General features: G+C 34.6%; 4 protein-coding genes across 7 annotated transcripts; 2 read left to right on the top strand and 2 right to left on the bottom strand.

The window, feature by feature from the left end:
- Positions 1 to 5,345, top strand: LOC114423632 (trafficking protein particle complex subunit 1-like). Of its 2 annotated transcripts, none has more exons than XM_028390473.1 (5): positions 1 to 338; positions 921 to 1,182; positions 1,697 to 1,814; positions 3,619 to 3,737; positions 4,949 to 5,345. In XM_028390473.1, exons 2-5 carry the CDS (start codon positions 959 to 961, stop codon positions 4,998 to 5,000), a joined length of 513 nt encoding a protein of 170 aa, XP_028246274.1. In that variant the 5' UTR covers positions 1 to 338; positions 921 to 958; the 3' UTR covers positions 5,001 to 5,345. The 2 variants fall into 2 exon arrangements, with proteins under 2 accessions (XP_028246274.1, XP_028246267.1); XM_028390466.1 differs by having other exon boundaries at positions 1 to 444; positions 4,949 to 5,280.
- Positions 5,346 to 5,586: 241 nt separating this feature from the next.
- Positions 5,587 to 14,110, bottom strand: LOC114423625. Its single transcript, XM_028390453.1, has 11 exons — positions 13,352 to 14,110; positions 12,824 to 12,899; positions 12,552 to 12,659; positions 11,817 to 11,933; positions 11,004 to 11,351; positions 10,527 to 10,849; positions 8,512 to 8,611; positions 8,367 to 8,426; positions 7,718 to 7,804; positions 6,472 to 6,612; positions 5,587 to 6,204 (listed from the first exon to the last, which is right to left on the bottom strand). The coding sequence occupies exons 1-11, from the start codon at positions 13,441 to 13,443 to the stop codon at positions 5,875 to 5,877; spliced, it is 1,782 nt and encodes a 593-aa protein (XP_028246254.1). The 5' UTR covers positions 13,444 to 14,110; the 3' UTR covers positions 5,587 to 5,874.
- Positions 14,111 to 17,116: 3,006 nt separating this feature from the next.
- Positions 17,117 to 19,662, top strand: LOC114423615 (probable aquaporin TIP-type RB7-5A). The gene is made up of 3 exons (XM_028390443.1): positions 17,117 to 17,321; positions 18,636 to 18,883; positions 19,065 to 19,662. The coding sequence occupies exons 1-3, from the start codon at positions 17,195 to 17,197 to the stop codon at positions 19,437 to 19,439; spliced, it is 750 nt and encodes a 249-aa protein (XP_028246244.1). The 5' UTR covers positions 17,117 to 17,194; the 3' UTR covers positions 19,440 to 19,662.
- LOC114423599 (leucine--tRNA ligase, cytoplasmic-like) lies at positions 19,470 to 26,135 on the bottom strand. 3 transcript variants are annotated; one of them, XR_003668872.1, is made up of 5 exons: positions 25,984 to 26,135; positions 24,346 to 25,895; positions 21,474 to 23,222; positions 19,793 to 19,863; positions 19,485 to 19,672 (listed from the first exon to the last, which is right to left on the bottom strand). XR_003668872.1 is itself a non-coding variant. In XM_028390431.1 (4 exons), exons 1-3 carry the CDS (start codon positions 26,037 to 26,039, stop codon positions 21,481 to 21,483), a joined length of 3,348 nt encoding a protein of 1,115 aa, XP_028246232.1. In that variant the 5' UTR covers positions 26,040 to 26,135; the 3' UTR covers positions 19,470 to 19,863; positions 21,474 to 21,480. The 3 variants fall into 3 exon arrangements, 2 of the variants coding, with proteins under 2 accessions (XP_028246232.1, XP_028246224.1); XM_028390431.1 differs by having other exon boundaries at positions 19,470 to 19,863; XM_028390423.1 differs by lacking the exons at positions 19,485 to 19,672; positions 19,793 to 19,863 and adding an exon at positions 20,596 to 20,970.
- Positions 26,136 to 27,749: the final 1,614 nt, after the last annotated feature.

Raw genomic sequence — 27,749 nt, 5'->3', positions numbered from 1 at the left:
CTAATTTGTCCAAGACCCGCAAGCCCAAAACATCAGTCATCTCCTTCACAGGAACCCTAAATCTGAAACTACCTTGACTCCGCTCAGCCACGGCTGAGAAAATAGCTCGTCTTCACGATCCAGCGATTCCGCTCTCCAACGGGACTGCGCAGGGTGAAGAATCGAGAGGCCAGCCGCCGGTGAAGAATCGCGCGATTCGTCTGGAAATCGCGATTCCAGCACGATTCATGCCCGATACAGAGATTCAACCACGATTCAGGAACAAAAACGAGACAACCTCCGATTCGTACTGGTAGCATCTGGAATCGTATCGAATCGTGCGATACGTATCCTGAATCGTACGATACTAACTACCATGCTAGAGAGCCTTATTGCATAACGAAGTTTGTTTCCTTAAAGGAATCCTTTTTTTCCTCCTACTTTGAGTTGCAATTGCATTTTATGGTATAATTTTTGGATCCTTTGATTGTAAACATTTAACTGATTTACATGTTGCCTAAATGTGGCCTAACCTACGTGTCCGTGGACTGGATTGAGCCCTTTGAAAACTTCTGCAATATATTAATGTTAGACATTGTAAATATAAATTGCTGCATTTTTGGATTTCGCATATTAAGTTGGACCAAATATATTACTCATTATTATTATTATTATATGGTATTTATTTAATGAATCAATTAGTTGCATAAATTGACAATAGTAGCCACTAGCTAATCATGATCATGATCCAAACAGATGATGATGTTTGGAATGAATTATGGAACATATTTACCCTTGCAATATCTTATTCTTTCATAGCTGCCCATGCCATGTAGGCCCTTAATTTTGTGGAATCCAATTATGTGTACATGTTCCTTGTGTACATGGTGTTTACTGGCCAATGCAAAGCACTGTGTTAATTTGATTAGCATATGTGTCAGGGTTTTGGTTTTTCTGTGAGTATCCCTGTTGATCAAGAATGCAATTCTTTGGGGTGTCTGAGATTAGTCCTTCACCTCCTGCTCCGACAGCATCAGGAAACAATGGCCATATGATGTATGTGTTCAATAGGAATGGTGTGTGCCTGCTCTATAGGGAGTGGAATCGTCCCTTGCGGACATTGGATGCCCAGCAAGACCATAAGTTAATGTTTGGTCTACTTTTCTCTCTGAAGTCATTAACTGCCAAGATGGACCCCACTAGGTATGTTTGTCTCTTAGATTTTGAATAGGTGCCAAATCGTTTTTCCAGCTATTCTGCACCCATATGTACTGTTTAATTTTACTTCCATGATTAATTTCTCAATACACAAAGTAACTTTAGTCCTTAAAAGTAATTTGACGATTGCTTATGCTCTTATTCTTTAATGAAAGAACTTTTAATAGAAATTTATGTTACAGTATTGCAAAATTTGCCATATTGCCCAGCAAGTTAGTTTGATATTTCTGGAGAAATAATCACACTTATTTTTTGTTAGTTCTCCTGGAAAAGCCGGCTGAAATAAGCAATTATTTCTTCAAAATAAGCTACACCAAACACACACAAGTCTTCTAGCTCCTTATCACTTGATTATGTTAATGTTTTTATCGAATTACTATCACAATAAATATCAGCAAGTTATGGATTATATGATGGACTTTTTGTGTAATTATTAAAGGAATTTATATGCATGTTACAATGGAAAGTTTAGTTCATTATACTCCAAATTGTTGTGCAGTGCTGTTGAGAAAGGAAACCTTGGTATGCTTCAGTTACCTGGCCAAGGTTGTTCATTTCACAGTTTCTGCACTAATACGTACAAACTTAGTTTCATGGAAAGTCCTTCTGGAATAAAGGTCAGCTACAATAGCATTTGTGTTTCCATTATATGTTATTGTTATAGAACCGTATGGATGAAGTCACTGCTAATTATAAAGTTTAGTGTTGAAATGTTTTGCACCTTGGCTTTTGCTCATTTCTTCATTGATAATTGTAGCTATTTCACATTTATACTGTAAGCTATATTTGTCTGTTATATATTAATCCCATTTTGGGCAGAAAAAAAGTTAGGTATATTGACCTAATTTAAATGAAAAACTGAAGTGGCAGAGAACTGGAAAAAGAAGAGAAAAAGATAAATTCACGAGTTTTGTGAGTTTAGGCCTGATCCAATTTTTGGATTTATGAGTTTTGGCCTGATCTAATTTTTTGAGTGACTTACAAATTCATGTATATTTGAACCAATGTTCTGGCTTTTTCTACTTCATCGTAGCTTGTAAAGCTTGTTGGTTCAAGAACAATGAACATGTTTATAAGCTCCATAGATGAGTTTATCATGCTGCCCAGATGACACAATGGTTTAGAAAGCTCCAGATGTGGGATATTTTTGGTTTTTTTAGGAAGAGAATCCATGTCCGTTGCATGTGGGGATATTTTAAGAATGATCATTTTCATTCAATCCAAAACATTGTAAGGTATATTGTCTTGGGTTGGACAAGATTGCCAACTGAGTAAATATTCATTTTTGTCACCGAATAATTTGTGGCTGCATCATATTAGTCTCTAAACACAATAAAATTCCTAACCTTTGGTTCCTGAGAAAATGAACATGTTAGCCACATACATTCCTCTTGTTAATTTACCTGTGTTTTTACTTGACAAATTTGCATATGTGAAACATTAACCTGTGATGTGGCAATTCGTCAGGTGACACAGACTCTAGTTGGCAAATGACAAGCCTTCTCCGTGTTATTTTCTCCGAAACTGTGTTTCTAAAGAACCCTAACCCTCCAATCTAAAGCTCCCTTTTCAACCCAACCTCAAACATCCCTCTTATTAATATATTTCTTCTCTGTCTTAAATTCTTATCAGGAAATACAGTTGTAATCTGACTAGTAGCAAGATATCTTAAGACTGAAACTACTAAACCCTAGATTCTCAAACTTGAAACCCATAATTCCAAGTTGTAGTTGAACAAGAAAAATACAGTAAGAGTAAAAATATTCACTTCATTCTCCATCAACTAGAACCTTACCATTTTATGTTTGCATGTTGGCAATCTTTTCTAACTTGGAATCTTTTGACTTTCCAATAATGGTTGGAATGGATGTTATTCCCATTCATAACTCCTAATATGTTCTTGTCCTATTTTAATTTTAATCTGTATACCACGCTTAGGCAAAATGTTTTTATGAAGTGAAGCTGAAACATTAATATTCCATAAGAAATATGGTGAATACATGCTTATAATCTTTGGTATTTCTGTGGAAAGGTCAAGTAAGCTAAAGACTGAATTATAATGCTATTCTCTCATTGTCCACAATGCATATAGTTGAGGTTCTGATTTGGAATTGTTACATTCATGCTTTTATGATGCTATTACCTCTCTTGCATTAGTTTGTAGGTATAGATGGAGTTTGGTGGATTTCACTAAATTTATCCTTTATAGTGTTTTGGCTTAAAGGTTGTGCAAAGTAAGATGGACTACTTAACACTAGTAACACTGCCAGCTATTTTAGCAATTAAAGATTGCAGCAGTCATAAATTTTATCTTATCAAATTATGCATTCTGGAAAATAAATTATGTAGCAATATTCATAATTTCATATGTAGGTGGTTGTTATATCGTTCCTAATGTGACCCTGTTCTTGTTTTATGCAGATCATCTTGGTGACTCATCCTAGAACTGGTGATCTACGGGAATCCTTAAAGTATATCTACAATTTGTATGTCGAATATGTTGTCAAGAATCCGCTCTATACACCTGGATCACCTATTAGGTAACAGAATTTATACTTCCCCTGTAAATGGCATACTTGTCCTTTTACCAAAAGCAGAACGACATACTTGTCCTATGAATGTGGTTTCATAGTGTCATCCATGGACATTCCCATCATCAACTGGCATCATTCTATGTCTTAAATGCATATGATAACTGCTTTAATCATGAGGAGGTGCAATAGTAATGAAGGTGAGCATGTGATATGTGGTTAGGCGCACTGTTCATAGGTTCAAATCCTAACTTTCCTTATTCTATAGAGTTAGGCCTCTAGGAATCTAATGTCGGTTGTTTGTTTGTGGCCACTTAAGGAGGCAGATTAGCTGAATTGTTTGTAAGCTGGCCTAGATACCTCTTGATTTTAATACTAGACATTTAAAAAAAAAGGACAAGGCTGTTATGACAAACATCATTCAATCTTTATAATTCTTCCCAGTACTCTAAACAGTGCAGAGCTATCAAAGTGGGTTGGTCTGCTAGGGTCAAAAGGTTAACTTGATAAATGGGCCTCCAAAACATTGATCCTCACCAAGTATTAAAAAATGGAATTAATTTTTGAAGTATATTTAATCCATAAATTTCACACAGTCATAATCTTTTCCTAGTTCCTATATAATAGTAAAACCAAACAAATTATCAACTAATTATATTGATACAGTAAATCTGATAGTGCCTATCCCTACTCACTAGTAACTACTGTCTTCTAACTAGGCCACAACATTTTGTGCTCTACTGCTATGCTCAATAGATTGCAGGTTAGCCCATGGACTGGTACGGCCCTATTTGTGTTCAGCCCTGTGGCTAGTGGGTAGTGTGTTCATCCATGATAGATTTTCGGCTTACATCCTATTCACTTAAACATTTTGCTATGTTTTTATATGATTGATTTTGTGATTTTATTTGCTGCTACATCACATAACCTCAACGATGAGTAGATCTATATCCAAATTATTTCTAATTTGTTTTTCAGATTTTATCCATAAATGTATCAATTGCTTTTTATTTATCACCTGATCTATTTTTGTTGCTAACAATTTCTGTCTCCATCCTGGTGTCCTATTATATAATACTGATCCAAGTTAATTTGTTGCTAATTAACTATTTTCCCTCTTGCCTCTAATGGTTTCAGGGATTATATTGTATGTTTTCTTAGATTTTCTGGTAGTCAAGAAAGTCTTTTGACTAGATAAACTTTTGATGGGTTTTTCATAGGTGCGAGCTGTTCAATACAACGTTGGACCAGTATGTGAGAGGCATTGCATAGATGCTGAGTTGTTTCCAATCAACACTGTTGATGACTTGTGTGGTTTTAACGCCTTGTTTTGCATGGTGTATGTGAGAGGCATTGCATAGAAGCTGAGTTGTTTCCATTCAACACTGTTGATGACCTGTGTGGTGTAACACCATGTTTTGTATGGTGGTCATACATTGTTAGTCAAAACTTTTAGGGAGTTTTCTCAAGTTTGAGCTGTACTTTTTCTTGTCACAGATAACACTAGTGATACTCCATTTTATTTGAATCCTACAATTTATGTTGCCCTGTATTTCTCTTCCAATATATATAATAAACTGAAGATGCGTAAATCGTGTGACACGAATCACATGATAAGATATGGTCTCCAATTTTTACCTCAAAGCCAAGATTTACCTCAAAGCCAAGATTGATACGTCTTCTGCTAAACTTGCATTCAATACAAGATATCTAACTTTTTTTTTTTCTTTTTCTATTTCCTCTTATTTGACTCTTGAACTAGGATTATATCAGCTTCAAAAAAGCATGCATATTAAGTAGTGACACACTCTGCTCACCTATATAATATATCGTATGTAATCGTTCGAAATTCTTCATATATTTATGAATTACCCATGGTTACCTTTTATTATTCTATTCTACAACTTACATGTTAAAGGAGAGTTTGTCAATACAAATGGTTAGGTGTGCGGCTACATTTATCAAAATATTTAGATAGTAAGAGTACGAAATCTTGGTAAAAAAAAGAGTACGAAATCTAACACAAGCAAAAATTACATTATGTTGAAATGTACTCAGAAATTTCTATGAAAGCCCATAACTACCTCGTATTTTTCTAACAGTCAACCTAAAAAGAACCTCTTCATTGCTGTAAGATGTTATATTGTTATACCCACCATGGCTTGTCTACTAGATCCTTCGAGAACATGTACCTGAACCTAGAACTGTAAGGCAGCCATTCTATGATCTGAGATGATTTTTTATTAGATTTACGATCAAGGCACTTCTGTATTGAATCATGCAGTTTCTTGTCAACACTTTCCATGACCCATCCAAGGAGATCATCTAAACTGATTGACGCTTCTCTAGAAAATCTTTCCACCAATTTAGGGAGAAAAACTTTGCTTGACTTCTTCACAACTACATTTGCTTGAAGAAACTCTCTCTTAGCAATATTCAGCTGTTCTCTTATATTTGATGTGGTGTAGACTTTTAGCTGCAGCAAAGTAACAATAAAAGTCTTGATCAACTTTTTAAAATCAGGGTATCAGAGACAGTAAGTTAATATGGATTCAAATGTGAATACTGAATATCAGTTTTAGAATTTCTCTTATTTACTTCCTACTGTGCTTCATCAATGCATCAAAATTGATCAAGATGCATACTCAACAAGAGCAAAGCCCTACACAACTAACAATCACATTTTCCCAATGATATTCAAACTGCAATTCCATGGAAAAAAGTAAAATGAAAGAAAAATTACCACAGGATCTGACAATGCCCCAGTGCAAAGAGCAAAGCAAACAAGGGGTTGGAAATCAGTAATACACAATTTTGAGCTGATAAGCTGTTTTTCTTCACCATTTTTCTTCCTCAGGGCAGCAGACAAAAAGCTTTCAAGCCACTGTTTGACAAACAAAAAAAATAATCAGATGAAACACGAGATGCCATCCTTCAAATTCTGTTAAAAAAATTACAGTATAATATTAGGTAAAGAAATAAGGTCCTAATGGAGTCCTAAGCATCTCACTCACAAAATTATTATATTAAAACTTCTTATAGAGTCGTGGACTACTCTTTCAAGTTGAGAATCAAACCCCAATGGATCCTTCACCAATTCTGTTGTGATCCATCGATTAGTGAGCTAATCAAACAGGATAAGCTCATCCTATGCCGTTCTTTAGGTTAAATGTACACAGATAGGGGAGTTAGGTTAGGAAGAACTATGACAGGACAAACAATGTTTTTCCCTTTCGCCCTCATCTCCACAGAACCAAATCACATGTCCCATTCTCTTTCCCACAACAAAAATAATAACACTTAGGAAAAAAATAACTAACAATCAGGAGTTAACTGTTGCACATTATTCTTCTTTTTCTGATGCTGCCACTAATACTTCTGTCACCACCACTACTTTCCCACGTCTACCACAACTACCACCCCTGCCCTGGTTACCGCCATCCCCATTACCCTCCTTTCATAAGGGTTATTTATTTGTATACAATTTATATTCTTACCTACTATGATATATGACACGTATGAAACACTAGATAAGACAAAAGCTTATCAAGCTTGTATCTTTGCCTACTTTGATACAGCTTTCTTATCCACCCTTTTATCCTGACAATTAAACAGCACTAAAAGTTTACAAGATCATTGGTGATTGTTAAATCATAGCTGTGCAACGCCAATTTAATGATAACACATTCAAACGGATACATTAATGTCTTTCTAAAGCAATATAAGCTTGCAAGCAGTAGATGCATATCATGGGAAGAATCTGTAATTTGTAAACCTCCGGTCAAAACAGAAAAAATATAGAGTTGCACTATTCGGACCAATCAAAATATTCCATCATTAAAATGCATCCATAAAACTAGCAACACTTCTCTCATATATTCGGACCAATCAAAATATTCCATCATTAAAATGCATCCATAAAGCTAGCAACACTTCTCTCATATATCTGGAGGTGCCCATGTTTTTACTTGAGAGGGTCAGATGTGTACCCGTCCAATGCGGGGTGTTCGGAAGCAAAATATCGCTTGTTCTATTGCATTTGCACTTATGATATGACCGCCAATGTTGTAAGCTGCCTGCACTACACAGTGGTACTCATTATTTCCTACTTTCCATGATGTATCAATAAAAGAAATGAATTAAGAATAAGATAGCACCATTGAGAAAAATGGAGGTGCTAAAAGTATATGATTATGACATCACAGGTTAAAGTAAGTTACTTCTCAACGGCATCTAAATGTCCTCCAAATAGCATATCAACTTTAGATACATGCCTTTTGGTGGCCTAAGCCATGTAAATGCTAACAAGTAATTAAAGAGAAGGGTTCATGAAGTTTCTTTTCCCCCCTACAAAGGAAGATTTTAGTTGATGTGATTGTTTCTTTGTAATTTGTTGGATTAAAAAAAAAACAACGTAATAAACATTATTTGGATATGGTTCCTCGTCTAGGCATCGCACTAAACAAAGGTTGGCTTGGGGAGAGCATTTCAGGGAAAGTATTATCCTTCTAAAATTTTAACAGCATTCTTAAAGTGTTAGATAGTCTCTGCATCAAAAACTTTCCAGAACATATAAAAACTAGGGAGAATTTGCTGCTGCCTAAGGACAATATCCAATCGAATAAAGAAATAGACTACCTTGTGAAACAAGGCCAGCCTCTTGAGAGAGCCCTGGGGAATTCCATATGCTAAATATGCCTGTTAACAGTAAAAGAAAGTCATACGTGCTGAAACTCAGCAAAAAAAAAATCATAGTCGCGTCACGCGTGATTGTGAATATTACGTGCATCACAAGAGCATTATGCACATTGATCCAGAACGCAATTTGTCCATCACTTTCCATTTGACTGATATTCACCCTTTCAAGTTGTTCCACCAGTACTCTGAAGGAAATGAGAAAACGAAGGGGTTAAGTCTACAATTCAATCATAAGAATCTGGGGTGTGCTTGGGCCAAAATAGCAAGCACACATAAAACTAGAATTGAAATATCCTTCCCTTAAGAGACAGTGGGTTAAGTAGATTAAGCAAAATTGTTGTGTTCTCTCAAAAATTAAATTTAAGGAATTCCATTTATATTAAGGTTTTTAGTAGTTTGTTTTAGGGATGTTCTTGATGTTTTTCTATTTTTATTTATGAGCTCATCCTTCATATGATGAACTCTTTTTAGTAGGACCTTTATTAGTTCTCTTCTCATATAAATCATGTAGGCAAGATTTTGTCATTTTTTCTCACAATTGTAGCTCTAATTTGCTTTCTAATTTATTCATTTATGATATTATCAATAAATTGCCTTATGAACCAATAAAGTCACTAGACTAGCTATAAAAGTTAAGTTTCGAAACCATTTTATCATTATCGACATTCTACACTGCTGAAAAGAAAAGCGGTTCCCCCTTGTAATATTCATATTTTGTTTTCCCCTAAAACTCCACAAATCTATAACTAATATAGTAGAAAAGTAAGACTTAAAATGTCATTACCACCTCCTATACTCTCACTTACACTCCCATAAAACAAGTAGATACCTTTACAAGTTTTAAAATTTTAAAAAGGGACGGACAATAATATATGTGCGTGTCTAAACTGTACTTTCCAAATAATGACATCTATAAATGCTAAAACATTCAATGCCAGTTAAACTTGGGCCAAAATGTGCCAATGTCAGAATCCGAATTACGAAAACAGATCTCCCTGGGTAAGAGTAAAATTAAGGGAAGTAACAGTTCTGGGATTAATTATTGACTTAAGATTTGGGAGAAAAGAAAGGCAAGGGCATGTTCCAAAAATTTGAGAGAGAGAGAGACACACATCTGGCACATAATAAAGGAAAAATCTTCTGGTTAACAACCAAGAACAAGAATAAAATCTGCACTATCCAACAGCCTTCAAAAGTCCCTTCGTACAGGATAAAGATCCTAACTAATTCTTATCTAAATAAATCTAATAACATCCGTCAAAGGTAACTTGAGCAAAAACAAATCAAAATGTGAACTAATACTTGCACCGCTGCAGTTGTGCAACATCACCAACCCATCTACAGCATGCCAACATTTAAGTATAATTGGCTCATTTGTCATGCATCGTTAAATGTGAAGAAGCCCAGATCAAACCATTTAGGATTTTGAGTAGTTTTTTGCCAAGAAGTTATGCAACAGGTGTATTGGACTGGTCATCTCAGGGGAGGCCAGGCTAGTGTGTATCTCAAATATGACAAATGGATTCAAGGGAATATACATAGAACCTGTGAAATGACAAAGGATTTTAAAAGAATTATGACAGATTCTCTGAAATTTAAGAAAACTTTGGAATCTGATGAGGGCCTTCCAATAGTCTGACTTTCTTTTTTGGATCGTAGTACTATAAACTTAAGTCACAGAATACTAAAACAACTGTATTGATGCTACTACTCTGTTTGTCTAAACCACATGTATCCTCTACTGGAGACAATATTGTTCCAGCTAAGTAATACCACTATGGATGGCAAAACTCTCCCTCCAAGTATTTAACACTACTACTTAAGATGTCTAGAAAAAGAATTGCCGATCAGATAACAAATATTGTCTAGAAAATCATCGTACAGACCACAATAAATATATAATAGTTAGTGGGTAATTTTAAATAACTCTCGCTAAGATTGCCACAAAACTGTTAGTTGTCAAATTTCTAATTTTCCAAACAAGGATATAATTTCAAGGTACGACACCGCCTTAAGATTCTTTATAAATGCATGAGAAGCACCTTCTTGGTATTCATATTTTTAACAACACCTTGAAGTTATCATATTTAAAGAGCCAACCTGTAGTTGTCAATGGCGTAAGAAGCATGAGAAGAATGACGTTTACGAGTAGCTATCCAAGATATTTCCACTACTGATTTGCAAGAACAGTCTCGATCATTCCCAAAACCATGTCTTGGCTGTACAGCATGAGTGGATGACCTTGATAATAAAGGTGATCTACTTTTTTCAGTATTTACAGAGGTTGCACTACGGAGCCAGCAATATACAGTTGCCATACACTTCACCATCTCCTCAGAAAGCCTGTTTGGGCACTGGTTTAGATGATCTTTTAAAGTTCGCAATGCTGGAGTTTTCTCCTTTGTGGAAAACTTCTCATTAACCTGACACATGATTAAGGTGAAAATGTTGGGACAAACATTAGAAGGGGATCTTTTGTATATTAGTGTCATCTTTAGGGTATTATTATATATAATTAAGTTTTTCCCATTCACAGAATAAACAAAGGAAACGAGTATCTATAGCAATATATTATACCTTGGTGGAATTAGGACAAGTCTTTCCAAAATAAACTTTGCCCTTGCCACATGATAAAGGAGCATAACTTGACCCAAAAATTCTATTCTTCAAGTCATTATTATAAATCAAAGTTTGCAAGGGTCGCAAGGGAAACTTTTTTGATGAACAGAAAGCACTTGAAATTATACTTGGATGCTTCCTGGATTCATGCCTTGGATGAGCAGGTGAAGCCACGCCAGAATTTTGTTCAGAAGGTGGCCAGCTTACACAATGTTCAAAAATATTTCTGTACATGGCAAGCACATGTTGCTCACGGCTTGTAACTTCTTCTTCAAGTAACTCAATTTCAGCAATTAAATCTTTTGTCTAAGAAGGGGAAAAAAGAAAAAATAGTTAATTTCCACAAAACAAATGAATACTTATGGCCATAACTTGAATGAGAAAGATCACATTGTGCATTATACATGTCCGATCAAAATTTACAATCCAAGTGAAGGGTTCCTTTATCCTTATCACTAGCTACAGTCCTTCACATGAGAATCAACTCCTCTGGTTCTAATAATTTATAATCCTGAATGGCTTATTCTATGCCAAGTCAAGTTTGTCCAAACTTAAATAATATAGTAACATGTAATAATATTTCTGTCACAAGACTATACACACAAAGAATTGCACAGGATATTAGTCAAGAACCAAATTAACCTGAAAACTTAAGTTGTTTGGTGGGTGCCCAAGTATGGTTTATATCTCTTCCATGTCCACTACGATCTTAACAGGTTAATTTGTGAACAGAGCACAGGCCCACTGCCCGAGTAGCAAATGTCAAATTACCTGAGCTGCAAAGTGTCTGTGTCCAGGTGATAAAGTACTTGAGGCACGACCCATTGCTCTCTCGAGCAGAATACGCATAGATTTTTCCTGCTGTAGGCGTAGCTGTAGCTGTTCAACCTGCAAATCAATACATCATATAGCTGTTCAATCAAATACTAAGCTATGACCATCTTATGGGAAAATAAAAACCTGCACAATCTGGCATTGTCTTTCCATAATTTTTGCCCTTCATGTTTCTTCCAATGTGTTTTCATTAAAGTGATAAAATACAGAAGATGCATTTCCCAAAAAGACACTATGCTTATATCCATATGAATATTTCCTACAATTCTTTTCCATTGTGATTTCTTGATCTTATTAAGATGCTTCTAAATTACACTTTATTGACAAAGGTCAGTTCTGGTCTTCAGGAGTTGCGTCTCTGATTCCACAATAAAGAGTATGCAAAATTGTTCTATGAAACACACTACTTTATATCAATTAGTTCCAAGACCATATAATCAATTTCTTTCGTTTTAAAGGTCTCTTCAAGTAATACAATCTTCAAGTTATCCAATGGTGTTTCCCCCACTTCCAAATTAAACTTTGGGGGGAAGATAAGAAAACCAAGAAGCAGTATAGTGTCATTCTGAGTCATCTCAGTGTTAATTGGAACAGAATTGTTCACAAGAAATACCTAAGTGAAGAATCTAAATAGCCAGAGATAAATTCCACCAAACCAAAATGACAACTTACATCTTTTTCCAAGGATGCTCTAGGTTTTGAAAAGGTTTTCTTGTTACTGGTGAGGTTGTCGTGTAATGGACTTGATAACCTAGAAGCCCTCACCGAAGGTGGTGAAGCCTGTTTAAGTCACAGCAAATGAATTAATTTACTTTCACATTCAAAATTACAATACAAGGTCCATACGTTGCATGCTGAATGCAATAATTGTTTTATCCAAAGAATTACGAGATATGACTTGAAAAGTAAAAAGATCAAATTGATATTGTAGTCTCACAACTCACAAGAGATTCATGCTCGTCTTTCTCTATAGGACGCAAAACTCCACCCCTTGAGAATTTCAGGTTCCTGTCAGAAGCACTGGGAAGTGCACAATAAAAAAAACCACATGCCATGTCATCACACAAAATGAAGCACAGCTCAAGACGATAACTGCAATTTGTCTATTAGAAAACATTATCAACATTTACAACAAACGCTTCTTGCCACAATCTACAAAGTACCCCAGACCAAGTTTTCTAAATCGTTATTTCAATAATATACTCGGACAGAACCTACCATCCTCCACTCCAGTTTTTGTTTTTCATAATGCCTTTGAACTCAATCAAACTCACAAGTGACAAATTTCATATTTTTCATCGAAGAAGCCACATAGTTAAACTTCTTCGCACCAATGGATTCATTAACCAATTTTAAAAACAATAAATTCTTGGCTTAAAAAACGTTATTATGTTCTCCATACGGTATTATAAAGCGACAATAAGAACCAAAAGGAGGCAAGATAGAGTTCCAGTTAAAGCAAAAACAAAAACCTGTTAGAGCGCCTGTGTGCTCTAGAATTTGCACCCACTTGTGCATCACCGTCGTTGCCAAATACATTATGAAAGTGAAACTCACCCATCATTAATTCTTAGCTATTCTAGAAACCCTCTTGCATTCTTCTTCTATCTATCTATCAATACTATCATATAGTAGTATTTACTACACAGTACACAACGTAACACCAGGGACCGACCGGGTTTCAAATGGAAGGGAGAGTGTGGGCCTCGAATAATTAATTGAACATTGAACATAACATAAGATAAGCAAGCATGGTTTCACTTAGAAGAATCGAATTGAAAAATAAATAAAAATGTGAAACACAGAAACCGTGTGTAGGAGAGAAGGAGAATGTGAAGTGAAATAAATAGCATTATAGCAATAGTTACTACGGAAAGACTGCGATGATCAGAGAAAGTGGACTGCACTGATCGGAATTGAATTCGATGGGCACTGAGTGGTTGGATGCATTCAATGTTGCCAATTAATTCATGTACTGATCAGAACCACCCACACATGATGAAAGATAAGTTGAAACTATGGAAATGGAAAGTGGTACTGTGAGGAACGCAGAATCGCTAATTCGATCCGTTAACGCTTTGAATTTGAAATGAAAAAGTGTTGGTTTTGGTCCATCCTTCATTCACCCGCCAATTTGTTTCCCCTTTTGAATTCTGTTTTCCACTTTTCCCTTTCTCGACTTGCTACAATGCTTAGCTTAAAATGTTCATCTTGAAAGATTTCTAGGCCAAATTTACTAATTGCTTAAATTCACTTTTAGTTCTCAAGTTTCGCATTTATGCAATTTTTGTCTTTTAAAAAAATTATCACATGTTTTTAAATTTTAATAATTTTAGTTTATCGTTGATCAGTAGTAAAATTTTTAATAAAAATTATTAATGATATAATGATGACATAAGGTACTTATATAACATAATAATTTAATATATTTTAATGTGATATTAATAATATACAATTTTGATTCTTAGTTTCATGTTATCATATTATATGTGTCACATCAAATGTGTTAAATTGATACATCAACATGGATGTTACATAAAAAAAATTATCTATAAAATTGATGATAAACTAATAGGGGATCAAAATTATTATATTTTAAAAGCGTAGAAGATCAAATATGCAATAAAACGTTTTCAAGAACCAAAGTTACATAATCATGAACTATAGGATTAAAGGTAGATTTAAGCCTTTGCTGATTCGGATTTTAGGTTTTACTTTTCCTGTTTCTTATTTACTGAAAATTTGCTATTACTATTAAGTATAAATTTGTTTTCCTTATAATTTTTATTCATAATAAAGAAATAACCTCTATTTTTCTCTATTTTATTTTTTATGAAACCTCTGCATGTGTGTGTATGTATCAAAAGTCAAATAACAAATAATAATGAGAACTGATATTTTCCTCCTGTTCCCAAGAATTTATTTTTTTCCTTAAACCATGTTGAGACTTGTTTTGGATCAGACTTGACTTAGGTCCGACAAGGCCTAATTGCTCCAATTAAAACTCCGGAGGACGAATAGCCCATAAAGGCTCAAGCCAGCTTCCAACACATTAACTGTACTTTTCCTTGTCAAATAAAAAATAAATTCAAAGGCTTAAGCCAACCTCCAATAATATTAACCGTAGCTTTCCTTGTCAAATATTCCTACTATTATGTGAGAAGATAATGATGATCATATTATGAAGAAGATAACTAATTTATCACATGTTAGGGAGCTTGAAGAGCATTTAAACAAGTTAACAGGCTAATGATAATTAAGGATTATCAAGAGAATCAGCACCACATCTCCAGAAAAAATATTAAAAAATTGGATATACGAGTCACATATCTTATATATCCTTCATTGAGTCCTTTCTTAGTTAATGTGAAACCTAACTATTCACACTTGATTTTTCATTCAAAATACAAGTATATATTTTGTTTTGCTGATTTAGTATCATCGTTCACCAAGTGTTGCCTATAACTATTAACTTTAAAATTTGTGAGCACGAAGAAACCCTCTTAGTGTGTGTTTGGACTAAAATCATGTTAGATATATTCACTTACGCAAAAGCAACAATTCATAGCTTCTGGTGGACACATGCAAAATGGACACTGTTACAGAAACAACCACATTGTTAAACAACAAAGACTTGATTTAGATTTTCATAAAATTCATTTTAAAAGAATTAGAGTTAAAAAAAATTATTAGTTTTTTAGAGTGGTACTATAAATGTGAGTTAAACAAATTTACTTATGTGAAGTTGATAAAAGAAAATTACGTATAAAACCCAAAATCAATTACAATCACCACAATATAAATTTTGGAACCTCTAAAATTTTACCAAACAAATAACGGTGTATTAATACAAAGTTATTTAATATTTTATTGGCATATATTAAGATTGAAGTAGTGTATACTTTTAAATTATACACAAATATATATAGTTTAATTACTTTTTACTATTTTTCAAATTTGACAAACAATTAAATATTATATCAGCGATTTGATTGATAAAATACATATTCTGTATAAAGTTATTAATAGTGCAATGGCCGATGTATATACCACTTTTTCAGGCACATGTTATTAATAAACTTTCACTTATTTTTAAAGAAACATGCTGATAATTTACAACTTGAATTTGCGAATATGCTTCAAAAAGTGTAGTTTGTTAATATATTTATTAAAATAAGAATATAGTTCTTGATCCCATCTTGACACTAAATAATCACATAACAACTAATACATTTAAATAGTCGAATCAATTATCAGTCAATTTTTTATGCAAATTAACTCTCACAATTATACTATATATCTTGTACTGGTATTTCATTGATGCTATTTGCTACCAGAGCATTGTACCACTAAGAGAGAAGCTACTCTATAGACATTATTTAACAAGTAGAATACATATATAGGCAATCCAGAATCTTCTGCTTTCATAACAAAAGACTACAAAAAGGGAATGCAAAAAGAGACAGAGAAAACATACAGAAGAACTATCCCACTAAGCCGCCCAATTAACCACTAGTGATCAATGGTAGCATTAATTATTAAACAATTCCAAATTGCCAATGAAATAAGGCCGAACAAACATTCTATTTAAATGTTGGCTTCATTATTTATCGATCTGGAAAAAGAAATGCCGACATTATTAATCAATAGTCAATGAATAAAAACGTGAGCACATGTAATCTATTACCGATGTACAAGCATCGGAGTTTATGAGAAACAAATATGAGAAGAAGTATTGTTCATATATCTTCTGTCGGCTGTCATAGTGGAAAAAAAATTGTCACGATTGTTATCATCATCATTTAATTTTAACCTCCTTTGGTTAATTTGGCTAAATGGAAAACGACGTCCTATATATATATATATATATATATATATATATATATATATGTATATATATATTAATGCAAGTGGATCGTTGAGAATGATAATATTCGCTTAGGATGCTTATCCACCCAATTATTATTTTTTAAGTTCCTCGTTTATTGTTCAATTGATTGACTACTATTGAGCTCATGATCACTAAGAAAATAAAACATGAACACAAATAATAGGATTTTTAAAATAAAGAAAAGAGTAAGCTAAGGGGTTAGTTTAGGTCCTGGATCGATTATTAATCAAGCGTTATCCAACCACTCTTGTGGGTCCATGGTCGGTGCATGACAACCAAGAATGGCTGTCCCTTCACAATCAAATATATTATATTTGTGTAGTTTCTTGTTATATAAACCTAAGCAAAGGTTTATGAGGCAAGGCACCAGTAATTAATAACAAGCTAGCTATTAGTTCGATTTTGTAGTAAGTGAGGTGCCAATATGGTGAAGATAGCTCTTGGTACTTTGGATGACTCTTTTAGCGCTGCCTCTCTTAAGGCTTATTTCGCAGAGTTCCACGCAACTCTGATTTTCGTGTTCGCTGGTGTTGGATCAGCCATCGCTTACAGTAAGTGCTGAAACTTGATATTTGAGTATATATTAATTAACCACATCAAAGCATATAGATTCATGCACTATCTGTATTAGTCTGCACAATAAAAATTTAACTAGTTGCTGACTAGCTAGCTACCAAGTAAATGTGTAGGCACATGCTTGCTTTAATCCATTTATGGTATGTATGGACATTCTAAACATGAGAATTTCAGGAATTAATTAAGTTGGTTCACACGAGTCAACAAAAATGGAGTGATAAGCACGTTGAATTAATTTTAAAGCAATTGTAATTATCGTTACAAATTTCTACATTAACTAGCTAAAGTCTCAAACTAACAATTTTTATTAATAATGTACGTAATTGGTGGAGTTAACTTTCTCTCTAAAGTGAACAAATTTGTCAAGTGAAAAAATATGATTGCATCTATCATTAATTTGAACTAAAGTACTTCTTAATCTTAACTAACTTTATACATTTACTGTCTCACTCTGGATTTTTGGAATAAGTATTTATTTTAAAAGCACTTATGTATAAGTTGTTTTGATAACTAAAAGGAAAATAAGATTACCCTGTTTTTGTATAAGCTATAAATTGTTTTCATAAACTATCATGAACTTATTAAAATGAGCTAAAAACCACTTATGGACATGGTTAAATTATTTTCGTAACTTCTCTCAAACACATATATAAAGGTTTATATGTCATAAGATAAATCCAAATAAATTGTTTATGAACTCCCAAACTGGCCGTTTATTTTAGAAGAGTCAAATCAATAATTGATAATATGTTCATATAATGTGATATTCTTAAAAAGAATAATATTGATGATATAAGATAAAAAATTAGTTGTGCGAAAGTGAAATAACCTGACTATTCTATTTATATTAGAAGATAATTTTATTTATATTAGAAGATAATTTTATTTCAACATCTCATTTGAACAGTCACGTTGTTCTCTATCGTTAGCCTTTAATGGGTAAATTTAAGTTGTGTATCAAATAGCATTTAAAATTTGTCAATTTTTTTTTTTTTTGTATTTCAGGCTAATTTTATGACATGATTAACCACTTCATTAAATATTATTTAACGCAACTAATGAAATCGTCTGATCAAATTAAATAACGATAATTGCTTCATAGTTATCTATCTCACTACCATAAAATAACTAATAGAGTTGGTGAAAGTACCCATAAAAGAACGAGTAATAATATTTATTTTTCATGATACCCACGTATGCATATCTATTAAAAAAAAATACTTGTAATATATTGGCACAAACGTACATGGAATAATGGAGTGGTTGGTTGTGGTGTTGTTTTTCTATAGACGAGCTTACAAAAGATGCAGCCTTGGATCCAACGGGGCTGGTGGCAGTAGCTGTGGCACATGCATTTGCACTGTTTGTAGGTGTCTCCGTCGCCGCCAACATCTCAGGTGGCCATTTGAACCCAGCTGTCACTTTTGGATTGGCCATTGGAGGCAACATCACTCTCATTACTGGTTTCTTATACTGGATTGCCCAATTGTTGGGTTCTATAGTCGCATGCCTCCTCCTCAATTTGATCACCGCTAAGGTACTGTTTCTTTTTTCAAATTTCTTTTAACCATATATAATAATTTTGAATCTTATTTATTCATATTATTAGGATATTAGTTAAGAAATTAAAAGATAAAAATGTAAGTTGGACTTGGACACTTGGAATGTGAAATTCATAGATAAAAAATCTGATGTGATATTGCTTTGGATATTGGCAGAGCATTCCAAGCCACTCGCCGGCTAATGGTGTGAACGATTTGCAAGCTGTAGTGTTTGAGATTGTTATCACATTTGGGTTGGTTTACACTGTGTATGCAACTGCAGTAGACCCAAAGAAGGGGTCATTGGGTATCATTGCACCCATTGCTATTGGGTTCGTTGTGGGTGCCAACATCTTAGCAGCAGGCCCATTCAGCGGCGGTTCAATGAACCCAGCTCGCTCATTCGGCCCAGCTGTGGTCAGTGGAGACTTGGCTGCTAACTGGATCTACTGGGTTGGCCCATTGATTGGAGGAGGTTTGGCTGGCTTGATTTATGGAGACGTCTTCATTGGTTCCTATGCCCCTGTCCCAGCCTCTGAAACCTACCCTTGAGCTTCAACTTCACTTGTGTGTTCCTTCAAGTTTCATCTCTGTTCACCGTTTCATGTCATGAGCCTCTTGGCTTCTTGCATTTTAAACTCTACTTTATCTATTATCCACCGCTTGCAATAATTATGTAAATTATAATTCGAACTTGATACATGAATTGTTGGAAGGTCCCCTTGTTTTTCGGTTTTCGTCCTACCAATGACAGCGAGCTAGCTAGTGGTTTTTACGGATCAGATCTGCAGTTCATTTTTCAACTGTAATCAATCTCGGCCAATATTTAATAGACTAACATAATTAAAAGAATGTATTGTAATTGGTAAAAGATGAAACTGCATCTCGTGCAGTTATTTTCCTACCTGTAGGGGATCCGAATCCGAGTTTTACAACTACAATCTCAAACGTCACTTCTGTAAACTTTTCCTCGGATCTGCAATTATCAATGTACAAAGAACTATTCAGCTTTTTAGACCTTGAGGCATGCCCTCAGCAAAATCAAGTTCAAAGAATTTTTTTAAGTGAGATTATGCATTGTAATGCCATCTTCCGTTTTGATATGGTACTAGAGAAGCTCCCGAGCATTTGCACGGTGCACAAAACATAAAAGCAACTAACATTTGCTGTGTTGAGTCAAAAAGCAAATGCAGAGAAAAAAATACAAGAGGATGAACTAAAGTGAATATATGATTGACACGTGGAAGTTAAAAATGAAGAATGAACGGTTTTAATATAACTATTGATAAGAAATGAAATCCTAATACTTGCTTGGTATATCGCATCACAAGATGTGCTCAATCAAAATCAGGTTGTAATTGCAGTTATTAGCTACAACATTTGGTCTATTGTTTTTGTCCCTCTAAATGCACCACTTTTTATTTCTTAAAAGTGTTTTAAATGATACTTTATAAAAAATTGAAAAATGTTTTAGATACCACTTGAAACAAAAAGAAACATTTCAAATGAACTAAAAACATACAATACTTTGGAAAGACTGAAACCCAACTCTTAAAAATTTTAAAGGACAAAAAAACATATTTTACTCTAACATAAAATTAAAAAAAAGAAAAGAAATCTTTCGCTATTAATCCAAGTCCATGGCCTTCAATTAAGTTGCATGTCAAAGTTAGGAAATAAAGTCTGAAATCCAGCATGAAAACAATTATAATGGAGAAATTTGATCAACATTTAAGTAATGATTTGATACCATTCTAAAATAAATAACTCATCACCATAAGAACATTATGCTACAAAATGTAATTTTCCCAATTGTCAGAAAACTGACAACTTGGACATGAAGACGTAGAGCAAACAATGAAGGAAACTTAAGGAGTAATAAAATTAAAAGCGAAGAAGAGATCTCTTTCGCGGCACACGAAAGCAGAATGTCAGCAAACCAGAATTCTACATCAGCAATTTCCAACAAAATCTTCTGTTATCCACAAAAAATTTCAAGCTCCCCAACCACCAACAAAGCATGATTCAGATCAGGATAATCATACTACACGTTCCTCAGCGGAATGAAGTACACTATTGCAACCTATAAATGACGATCACATGAATGAGCAATTTTGCACCCAGACAATAATATTATTAAGAACGCACTTTGCCTAAGATTTCTCAAACAGGAAACTTATGCAATATCAGTGAAACAATTATATTTTCAGCTATAACGAGAATGCCAACTTTCGAAATTGCTGATAAATCTTCTCTAGCAGCTATACTGAAGAGGTAAAAGCAGTTACTCGTGTGGATGCATCAGGAATGGATCGTTTCCAAGTTAGTTTACTCAACCAGGCCGTAAACTTAAATATATAGGAAGAGGGTATGACCCATGAAACAATTAAGTGGGACAAAATATAGAAAAAAAAAAAGATTTAAACCTCAAATCAAGCCAAAAAGAATTTGACACTAAGGTTCAGTAACTCATCCATGTCTACATATATAACAAATAAAAATAAATTACATTCGTGTTTAGATGACCAAAAAATGAAGTAGGAATTGTGAACTAGTTTAAGAAAAGAAAAGTTTCCAGAAACTCACCCAGTAGCTACTGAGTTAAAAAGATAGCAGTTGGTTTTCCCGGAGATGGAGGATTTTGATTTAGTAAAGAAGCTAGTGGTCCAGCTCTGGCCAAGGAATCAACATCTGCTGCAGATAAAATTTCCACATCTTCTAGACCTATCTGTCTCTTGATCAAGTCCAAGTTTTCCTTAAGAACCTCAATTTCACCAAACGGCAATCTCAAATCCAGGGCTTGAGGCCCAAGTGCAATTGCTTCCTCTTTCTTAAACCTCAAGAAAGGCATACAACGCTTTTGGATTTGTTTATAATTAGAAGATTGACCTACAGAACTCTGTTGTAAAGCCTGCAATATCTCTGAGTCTGGAGCAAAAGTTCGCGTATCTCTGTTAAATTTGTTCTGAAGGATACTCAGGCAATCGGCTTCCAAACCATCAAACTGTTCATTTACATATATCAAGCCTGTCACCTTGTTTTCTGTCACTGATGCAGCTGGAGGACCTTTCTTATTACCTTTCTTTGAGCCCGAAAGTTGCTTCTGAAGCAACTTCCTCATCAAAACAATTGAGTCCTGCAAATATTTATTGGCACTCTTCAGTGTGAGATCAGGAGCATCAGCTGTTGGCCAGCCCGCATTCACCACAAAACCATCCTTCTTCAAAAGCTCTCTCCAAATAAATTCTGCATAATGTGGACAGATGGGTGCTATAAGACGAGTCTGCACATCCATAAAACGCCACACCAAGTCACGATTGTAACCCCCAACCCCACATGAGAATCTATACTCATCCCTAGCAGCCTGAAGATCATAAAACCCAGTCTTGAGAGCTTCTCGAAACATGTAGTTGGAGTAATTTTGCTCAGTTGTCTTGACAGCAATATTAATCTCATTGGCAAACACACGATCAGCATAAGTAGACGGGGGACCAGTTCTCATGGAAGATTCTGCTGCCAGATTATCTTCATACCATGCAATCTCTTTGGTGAGCCGGAGAATTGCAGCATTTGCAGTCTCAAACACAAAATTTGCATCATCAACACCATCACCAGCATCGGCCAAAGAGAATCGAGTAGCATCGGCAGAAAACTCCTCAATTGCCTGACGCAGTGTCCTGAAATTTCCAGTGGACTTGGACATTTTCTCAGAATTGAGCATAATGTGTCCATTGCATCTAAACCCACGAGGCCAGTGATGCTTGGCCATAATTGCAGTATGGTTGTAAATGCAGAAGGTAAGATGATTCTGGATGAGATCCTTACCAGAGACTCGAAGATCAAATGGATACCAATATTCAAACTCACGCTTCATTCTTTCTAAAAGGGATGATGATATATCAGTTGACTTGGGATATGGTCCACCACAGAAAATATAATCCCAGACATCATCAGTCAGTTGTTGAGGTTTGATGGCAGACTCGCTGGATCCATACATGTCACCATTCTGCAAATGGTGTGAAACAGTGTAATAAGCCATGTAAATGGTGGAATCTGATAAAGACTCAACTAGGAACTGTTCATCCCATGGTATGCGAGTCCCAAGACCAAACGATCGTGAGCAAGCCCACTGGTTCAACCAGCTTAAAGTGTGCTCAAATCCATGTCGTGTCTCATCAGAATACAGGCTCATATTAGAAAGGCACTCCTCAGCTAGCTTCTTCCATTCTGATTCTCCATATGTAATGTACCACTGATCTGTGAGAGCTACAACACACTCATCGCCAGATCTTGACATCACCCGTTTCTCTGGTTCACTGTAGATAATAGCCTGGCCTGAAAGTGTGGAACCAAAAAATTTAGTAACAGTGGCAAGATGACTAAGCTCAATACAGGAACACAAAAAATGTAAAACATTTACAATTAAATATGTAAGTTAAAAATAAAATAATGAGTTTAATTTTGATTCATTATTACTGCAAATTATTTCTAGTATCATGTAATTACATGTTAATATATAGGGGAAATTTCTAAACGGTATAACCTTCTTTGAGGTCTTTCAAAATGTCACTCACACTTACCTCCCTTATTTTATTCTGTAACTTACACATACTACCCCTTTCATAACATCATTTAACTTACACATTAAAACTTACACTTCCTTGCTTTTTTTTCTGACAATCTTGCCCTTCTTCTCCTGAAAACTTCATGAGGCTATTAGTGCCATTTTGAGAGAAAAACAGGCTGGGCATTGGGGGGGGGGGGGGGGGGATCAACACAAATCTATGAAAGTTTATTATTATTTTATTCTCATGTTATATTACACACTTGGCAACAATGCCACAATCTTGTGATTTTCCAAAATCTATAAGGTGGCTATTTAATTTAAAAAAACTACAAAAAATTGGTAAGGAGAAAATATTATCTCATTTCGAGGCAAACACCATTCCAAAGACATGTGTGCCATTAGTCTCAGGCTCTCAGCAATGATTTCTAGATGATACGATGTTCGTAAATAATGTTTCAATACATGTTTTCCAATGCAGAACAAAGTAAAATATTTTTTCAACACCATCCAAAATTCATTATACTTTTAAATACATATACTACAAATTTAAGAGATATATACACACACACACACACACATATATATATATATATATCTATTAGTCATAAAAATTACCGTATTCAGTACTCTAAAAAAATGTAAAAAACAACTCACTGTATTCAGTGAACCAAAAGAATCTAGAGGACTGGTTTGTATCATTTAGGTAGATCTCAGAGGAGGTTAGTGCAATTTCCCGTAATATATAATACACAAAGAATTTAACCTTTAACATTGTTGTATTAAGCAGGAAAGAGGCAGGAGCCAATCTTTATAAATTCTGAGAAATACAAGAAACAATAAAATTGCACATGATATTTTAGAAAAAAAAATAGTGAGAAAGTGAATGCTGACCTGTTTCTAAAAGCTTGTTTCTAATCAAGGGCTTAGCTTCCTGAACTTTTCTCCCAGTAAATTCCCCAACAATCATCGTCCCTTCAGTGAAACCCTTCAAGTACGTTTGCTTCTTGGCTTCTACAAGTTTTTCCTTATCATTTTGGCTTTTGATTTTCATCTGCAAGCAAACCGTCTCGGCACATTTATTCCCAAACTGCGGAACCTCAATGATGGGCACAATCTCAAACGGCAACACCCACTCATCCTTAACCCCAAACTTCTCCCTGAGCGCGGGTTTTGCCTTCAAATCATGCAAAGCCATGTAGTCATCGGGAGCATCACTGGGCACACTGGTGACAACCCCAGTACCCTTATCCATCAAAATAGACAACATGGGAAGCGCATAAATGACCTCATTGAAGGAAAGTGGAGACTTCAATGGAAGTCCAATCAAGTCACGGCCAGTGAGCTCAAGCAAGCAAGATGGTTTCTCCGGAACCCGCGAGCGGTTCTGGTAGGCAAGATTAAGCGCAGCTCGGTGAGCAAGAACAAACACCTCACTGTCATTGATTTCAAAAGCCCCATACTTCCCATCCGGCAACACCCAAGCATTGGTTTGACCATACATTGTCTCAGGTCTCAAAGTTGCAGCAGCAAGAAACACCTTCTTTCCCTCCAACACCTTAAATTTTTCAGGAAAAGGAGCAATCAACTCCATCTTAATAATAGTGTACTCTTGAGGCTGAACTCCCTCACCACTAGCCCTATCATGATCAGCACAAGGTTGACCATCCAATGGAGAAAAAATAGTATACCTCACATCCTTCACAACCTTCCCCATGGACTTCAACTTCCTCATCTGCCACCTCACAAACGAATCAAAATAAGGGTTAATATCGGTTGTAATAAAAGACCTTCTCCAATCACAACCTAATCCAAAAGCCTTAAGGTCCTCAACAGCCAGAGGTGGAAAATACGAAAGCCACTTATAAGGATCCTGAAATTTCGAAATCTCAGCATCGGAAATCCCTACACTACGCATAATCTCCCACTGGTAAGCCTGCCCCGTTGACTTCGAAGCAGCCTTTGACTTTTTACTTTTGAATTTATCAGGAGGAGCACCATCGCCAGAAGAAGGTTCATCTTGTTCTTGCTGTTGTTGTTGTGGCTCTTCTTCGATTTCGGAGGAGGGGAAGACGGGCGGGTCGCCGAATCGCTGGATCTCGCGGGTGAGTTTGTCGGCGGAGGCCTTGATGGGCATGCCGGTGCAGTGGAAGGCAAAGGGGAGGAGGACGTTGGCGCCGCGGAGGCGGTGAAAGGCGGCGGAGAACTCGAGTTTGGAGAGGGAGAAGGCGTGGCCGAGGTGGAGGTAGCCGTTCATGTAAGGGAAGGGGAAGTTGCCGAAGAATTTCTCGCCGGGCGAAGGGGGCTTCTCGCCCGGTTCGGCTCTGAAGACATCTTTCTCTTCCCACCATTTCTGTACATTCGATTCGATCTCGCGCAGACGGTCACGACGCGCGAAGCTCTTGTTGCCACCCTCGCTCGCCATGTCTGAGAGGTGGCGGAAGCTGCGGTGAAATTAAAGGGTTTCAGATTGGAAAACAGAAAATGGAGAGAATCGGATAGAGGTTGAAGGTGTAAAAAGCTTTTAATAACCTGTCTGGTGCTGAAGTTTGAAAACGGAGGCGAGACTGCGTGCGACAAAGCAACATACAGAGAAAGAAACCAGGCGCGGGATAGAGATCAAGACCAAGGGTTTTTGCTTGCGTCTTCCCTTTGGGTCGGGTTTCTCAGCCCATTTCTTTGGGCTTACAGGCCTGTGTGTTTTTATTCTAGGGTATTGCTATTATCACCCGCAAGTGTCTAATAAAAACTTTATTCCGATAATACCCTTTTAAAGGACATACATTTCCTTTCTATGAAACATATTTTTGTTGTGTAAGAAGGGTAAAAAAATACATAATTTTATTTGATTTATAAATATTTTTTCATGAAAAATAGAATTATGTATTTTAACATATAAATCAATCAAATCAAAATAAATTTTTTTGTTAATTTATTATGCAAATAAACGATATTTCTATTTTTTAAAAATTTTAAATTTTTTCTATTGATATCAACTGTTTTTTTTACTCAATTTACATATTAAATTATTTAATTACTGATATATATAGTTACCCCAAATTAAATTATCTTAAAAATACATTCTTTTGTCATTTTTTGTTTCCTTGATGGCCTTCTATTATCTAACTCTCTTTGAATTAAAAATATACATATTAGATATTAATAATTTTTATGATTACGTATAGTGATTGTGAAATTATGTTTAATCAAAAGATACTATAAAGATTAATTTTTTATTTTTCAATGTCACAATTGCCTTAAAATTATTTTGTATGCAAATAATTGTGTATAAATCATTATGTGTGTAAATAAGTGTGAGGCTAACACATAAGCAAAAAATAATGGAGGAAACCAAAGAAGGTTATTATTTAAGATTGACAAAGATATTTATTCAAATGGCTAACAGATAATGTAATTTTGATCCCCTTATTTTATTCATTTTGCAATTTTTGTTTCTCCATTTTCAAATAGAGGCATTTAGTCCTCTTATTTTAGAAATTTTATAATTATAGTTAAATCGTCAATTTTGCCTATGATTTATTTCTTTTATTTTGATACTGTTGAACCTTAGACATAACATATTTGTTTAAGGTATCATAAAAAATGATTTAATTAATTATAATGTAAGAAATAAAACATAGATTAAATCAAAATTATAAATTTTTTAAAATATAGGAGCCAAAATTGTAAATTTTCTAAAATAGAAAAACCAAATGTTTGTATTTTAAAATGAAAAGACTAAAATTGTGGATTGAAAAAAAAATCAAAATTATATTTCAACCTATTCAAAATTTTGTATAAAATATTTTTAAGAATTTCATATTGACGGACAATTAGTTTTTTTTATTACTTGCATACGTTAATAAACAACTAGTTTAATAATAATAAGTATAATACGTAATCAATAAAAAGTATAATTATCATAAATAATTGTTAATTATTTTCATTATTATAATTATAATTATAAAAAAACATGGTTGTAATCAATTATCATAGTTACATTCTAATTATCATAAATTTATAATAGTTTTTTTAAAAAAATAAAATCAAATCAATTTATTGGTTAAAAGTCTTGAGAATATTATGTGTAAGCATTCCTGCTGAAAAATATTTTCGTATATACTATTATAGATAGATATAATGAAAAAGGGTAGTTTGGGATGATAAAAATTTAAAAGCACATGGGATGAGAATAACAATTCCCTCTGCTCTTTTGTCTTAGCAGATAATATATGAGAGTACTAACTACCAAGGATATGTCTAGCTGCACTAAGCATCTTCTGTTAGCGGATGCCCTT

Source organism: Glycine soja, chromosome 1 (assembly GCF_004193775.1).
Source record: "Glycine soja cultivar W05 chromosome 1, ASM419377v2, whole genome shotgun sequence".
Classification (NCBI taxonomy): Eukaryota; Viridiplantae; Streptophyta; class Magnoliopsida; order Fabales; family Fabaceae; genus Glycine; species Glycine soja.
This window is presented reverse-complemented; position numbering and strand designations above follow the sequence as displayed.